Here is a 5,246-nt window from a genome sequence, read left to right on the forward strand (position 1 = left end):
TGGCGGTAATGCACCAGAAACGTTGCTTGCCAATCGACATTAAACAAGAAGAAGTAGTAGCGCTTGTAAAAAGCAGAACGTAGGCGTAAGGAAGTAAGAGTATAACTACAGTCATCAAACGTTTTATCTTCCACGAGGACCTTTAGTTTTTTAAGCCGTCTAAGGCAAAGATCGTGTGGCTGTGCCCCTCTGGTCTCCAGCAGATCGCGTTTCTGTTTCTGATGCGTGATTGGAAAGATATACGCTCTCGTTGATCGTTGTAAACAAAGAACGTGTACTCGTGCTGACTGACGGGAGTAACATGCCGGAAAGAGGATGTAAGTGAGCCCACTCTCTCTACTCGTCGTAGTCCAATTACAAAATCGGCACGCTTGCCTCCTTCTCTCCTGGTGGATCTTTAATTCGGGTTACTCAGAGAGGGATCCACAGTGAGTAAATTATAACTGCATTGGTTGCCTAACTCCATCATTGTCTACAGGGTTTCTCTCTTAGCTAATTTGTGTTTTCGCTTGTACCTTCTGTTTATCCTCTGTCGCTTACTTTATTCCATCTGATGATTGCATAGAGCTTCTTTTGTTAATAGCATTACATCCTCTGCACAATGTGGCTGCTCTGAAAAAGAAGTCAACAAATCAGAGAATCTCGACTCCCTGGAAGAACTTATAAGTACACCTACACTGAAGACTAATTTAGAAGATCTTCTTTTGACATGGAAAAGTAAAAGCCCTCTTGAAAGTAATGAAATCTTAGTAAGTAAGGAACAACATCAGGTTTCTTTACGGCGCTGCAGCCAGGCTGATCCAAGTGTCCTGTTTGTCTTTCTATCTTAGTACAGCACTGGTCAAATGTTTGGACACAGCTTCTCATTTAATGTCTTTTCTTTCGTTTCATGGCTATTTACATTGTAGGTTCTCACTGAAGGCATCAAAACTATAAATGAAGAAATATGGAAATAGGAAGTAAACAAAAAAATGAAAATAACTCATGTCTTATATTCTAGATTCTAGCCACCCTTTGGTTTGATTACTGCCTTGCACACTCTTGGCATCCCTTGATGAGCTTCACAGGTAGTCACCTGAAATGGTTTTCCAACAGTCTTGAGTACTTTCTAGCCCTTTTGGTCCATATGATCCCAAACCATCTGGATTGGGTTTAAGTCGGGTTACTGTGGAGTCCAGGCTTTCTGGCGTAGCGCTCCATCATTCTCCTTGGTCAAATTAGCTCTTACACAGCCTGGAGGTGTGTTTGGGGTCATTGTCCTGTTGAAAAATAAATGATGGTGCACCTAAACACAAACCAGATGGGGCGGCATGTTGCTGCGGGATGCTGTAGTAGCCATGCTGGTTTAGCGTGCATTCAATTTTGAATAAATCCCCAACAACGTCACAAGCAAAGCACCTCCACACCATCACCTCTCCTCCATGTTTCACAGCGTGAACCGTTCACCTTTTCTGCTTCGCCCAAAGACACAGTGGGTGAAACCAAACATCTCAAAATTTGACTCATCAGACCAGATTTTCACTGGTCTAATGTCCATTCCCTGTGTTTCTCGGCCCAAACAAATGTCTTCTGATTGTTGCTTTTCCTTAGTAGTGGTTTCTTAGCAGCTATTTGACCATAAAGGGCTGATTCACAAAGTCTCCTCTCAGCAGGTGATGTAGAGATATTTTTGCTACTGGAACTCTGTGTGGCATTTCTCTAGGCTCTAACCAGAGGTGCTGTGATTTCTGAGGCTGGTGACTCAGATAAATTCATCGTCAGCAGCAGAGGTGACTCTTGGTCTTCCTTTACTGGGATGGTCACCACGTGAGCCACTTTTTTGTTTGTTAGCGATTGATGTTTTTTTGCGACTGCGCTTGGCGACTACATCATGAAGCTCATTGAGAGAAGGCCAAGGGATTGCAGCGCTGTCAACAAATGAAAGGGTGGCTACTTTTAGATGTCTAAAATATAAGATATATTTAGAGTTATTTATCTTTTTTCTTTGCTAAATAATTCACACATCTCTTTTCATATATTTAATGTCTTCTGTTTGTGTCTACAATGTGTCTCTATATACGTTTTCTTTAACCTTTTAACGATGTTAAACTGAAACTGAATTAAGGTTTTAAGAATGTGTCATAATCTGTACACTTTGTAGGTTTTGTCATTCTATAACCGCATGTCATTGTTTCTTTGTCATTATAGGCAAAAGAAGGGAAAGCATCAAAGAAAACAAAAACCAACCAGTTCCAGCAAGTACAGATGAACCAGTTGTGAACCGGATGGAAAAGACTTTTACCACTATGAAGCACCCCAGAAGACGCCAGAGCATTGACAGTGGGGACAAAAGCTTCACATGTGATCAGTGTGGAAAGACTTTCACCCGGCATAGTTGTTTAAAACAACATCAGCTCATCCACACTGGATTTAAACCATTCAGTTGTGATCGGTGTGGAAAGGCTTTTACTCAGAATTCCAACTTAAAAAGACATCAGCTCATCCACACTGGATTTAAACCATTCAGCTGTGATCAGTGTGGAAAGAGTTTCACCAAGAGTGACGGCTTAAAAAAACACAACCTCATTCACACTGGATTTAAACCATTCAGCTGTGATCAGTGTGGAAAAGCTTTTACTCAGAATGCCAACTTAAAAAAACATCAGCTCATTCACGCTGGATTTAAACCGTTCAGGTGTGATCAGTGGGGAAAGTCTTTCACTTCCAAAAGTAACTTAAAAGGACATCAGGTCATCCACACTGGATTTAAACCATTCACCTGTGATCAGTGTGGAAAGTCTTTCACGTCCAAAGGTAACTTAAAAGGACATCAGGTCATCCACACTGGATTTAAACCATTCAGCTGTGATCAATGTGGCAGGACTTTCACTCAGAGTGGCAGCTTAAAAAAACATCAGGTCATCCACACTGGATTTAAACCATTCAGCTGTGATCAGTGTGGAAAGTCTTTTACTTCTAAAGGTAACTTAAAAGGACATCAGGTCATCCACACTGGATTTAAACCATTCAGCTGTGATCAGTGTGGAAAGTCTTTCACTTCTAAAGGTAACTTAAAAGGACATCAAGTCATCCACACTGGATTTAAACCATTCAGCTGTGGTCAGTGTGGAAAGACCTTTACTCAGGACTGCAGCTTACAAAAACATCAGCTTATCCACACTGGATTTAAACCATTCAGCTGTGATCAGTGTGGAAAGACCTTTACTCAGAATTGCAGCTTACAAAAACATCAGGTCATCCACACTGGATTTAAACCATACAGTTGTGATCAGTGTGGAAAGACCTTTACTCAGGATTGCAGCTTACAAAAACATCAGCTTATCCACACTGGATTTAAACCATTCAGCTGTGATCAGTGTGGAAAGGCTTTTACTCAGAATGGTCACTTACAAAAACATCAGGTCATCCACACTGGATTTAAACCATACAGTTGTGATCAGTGTGGAAAGACCTTTACTCAGGATGGCAGCTTACAAAAACATCAGCTTATCCACACTGGATTTAAACCATTCAGCTGTGATCAGTGTGGAAAGACTTTTGCACTCAAGAATAGGTTAATAAATCATCAACTGATCCCCCCAATCAACCATCCATCTTCTTTCGCTTTATCCGGGGCTGGATCGCGGGGCTGGATCGCGGGGAACACCAAGGCGTTCCCAGGCCAGCCGAGAGATATAATCTCCCCAGTGTGTCCTGGATCTGCCTCGGAGCCTCCTCCCAGTGGGATAGGCCCAGAACACCTCACTCAGGAGGCATCCTGGTCAGATGCCTGAATCACCTCAACTGGTTCTTTTTGATGTGGAGGAGCAGTGGCTCTGCGACTCTGAGCCTCTCCCGAATGGCTGAAGGAGTAACAGATGGGTTGAAGGTGGGGATGGGATTACATCAATTCTGAGCCCTTCTTGTTTTCAGTAGCGACGGACAGACTGACATACAAAGTCAGTTAAGAGTCTCTGTTGAATATGTTGTTTGCAGATGATATTGTAATCTATAGTAGGAATAGGAATCAGTAGTAAGAGAACCTGGAGAGGTGGAGGTGTGCTCTGGACAGAAGAGGAATGAAGGGAAGGGAAATAACATGCCTATCTTAAGCTGGCAGCCAGCATGTAGAAAGACTTTGTCTTAATTGTTGATATTAGTTTCTTACATTTTCTGATTTTTAATCAAATGGTCTTTTCAGAAACTCCTGATTGTTGTTTCATAAATGTAATGGCTATTATTAATGGGGTGGCTGTAGCTCAGGCGGTAGAGCAGGCATCTACTGATCGGAAGGTTGGTGGTTCGATTCCTGGCTTCCCTTGGTCTGCATGCCAAATATCCTTGGGCAAGATATTAACCCCAAATTGATCTCCGATGCATCCATCGGAGTATGAATGTGTGTGAATGTTACTTAGAAAGCACTTAGAACAATGTGCTTGTGCAAATGGGTGAATGCACAAGTTGTGTAAAGCACTTTGAGTGCTCAGAAGAGTAGAAAAGCGCTATATAAGAACCAGTCTATTTACCGTATTTACTTTACTAAATTAAACCCATGATTAAGAGTGTTAATAAAAATATATTCTTATTTTCTGATTATATTGGGTTTTTTGTACTTTGTAGTAAGGTCTGTGAGGAAAACTAGGTCAGAGGGTGACTGGTCGCCTTGGCAACAGAGACTTCAGTTAGGGGAAGTTAAAAAACAGGAAGCTAGGGTAGAGTTGCATAGGCATATTAATAAAACACAGGAAACCAGACAGAAAAGCGGAACTAGTAACACAGAAGGAGTTGTTTATATCGAAACTATGTGTGTGTGACGTATAGCAGAACTATAAACAGAATTTAATAAAAGGCCACAATGCACAAAGGCTTAGAGATCTATGCACGCCTCACAAAACAAACTGTTCATTGAAGATCAAATTGAGGAAAACTTTGTCACGTTAAAGTCATGCAAACATTGAGTTTATCTGTTCTGTGCAAACATCTATGTAATGTTACAGACCAAGCATTATTGTCATCATGTGATCACAAAGAGAAGCAGAGCATCTGAACAGATTGCCTTCTAGGTCAATCTGAAAGACCTGTTGCTGTTTAGTGGGCTGTTCATCATGATAATTAGTGAGGTCAATGCAGCGCTGTTTCTCTAATGTAGCTATTTGAAATGTGGTGAAATGTGTTTTGTTGGGATTTGAGTGTAAACTAGGTTGCAGCACAGGAGGTGCAGACAGAAAGTGAAACTAAGCAGTGTTTTGATCCAAACTTAGAGTGTG

General features: G+C 41.4%; 1 protein-coding gene across 3 annotated transcripts; it reads left to right on the top strand.

Annotated features, from left to right (window-relative positions):
• Nucleotides 1-4,339, top strand: LOC106633790 (gastrula zinc finger protein XlCGF26.1-like). Of its 3 annotated transcripts, XM_042213651.1 has the most exons (3): nt 1-317; nt 2,188-2,897; nt 2,982-4,339. In XM_042213651.1, the coding sequence occupies exons 1-3, from the start codon at nt 302-304 to the stop codon at nt 3,771-3,773; spliced, it is 1,518 nt and encodes a 505-aa protein (XP_042069585.1). In that variant the 5' UTR covers nt 1-301; the 3' UTR covers nt 3,774-4,339. The 3 variants fall into 3 exon arrangements, with proteins under 3 accessions (XP_042069585.1, XP_042069584.1, XP_042069586.1); XM_042213650.1 differs by having other exon boundaries at nt 2,188-4,339; XM_042213652.1 differs by having other exon boundaries at nt 20-428; nt 2,188-4,338.
• Nucleotides 4,340-5,246: the final 907 nt, after the last annotated feature.

Source organism: Haplochromis burtoni, unplaced genomic scaffold (assembly GCF_018398535.1).
Source record: "Haplochromis burtoni strain Fernald_Lab_line unplaced genomic scaffold, NCSU_Asbu1 Contig_463, whole genome shotgun sequence".
Taxonomy (NCBI): Eukaryota; Metazoa; Chordata; class Actinopteri; order Cichliformes; family Cichlidae; genus Haplochromis; species Haplochromis burtoni.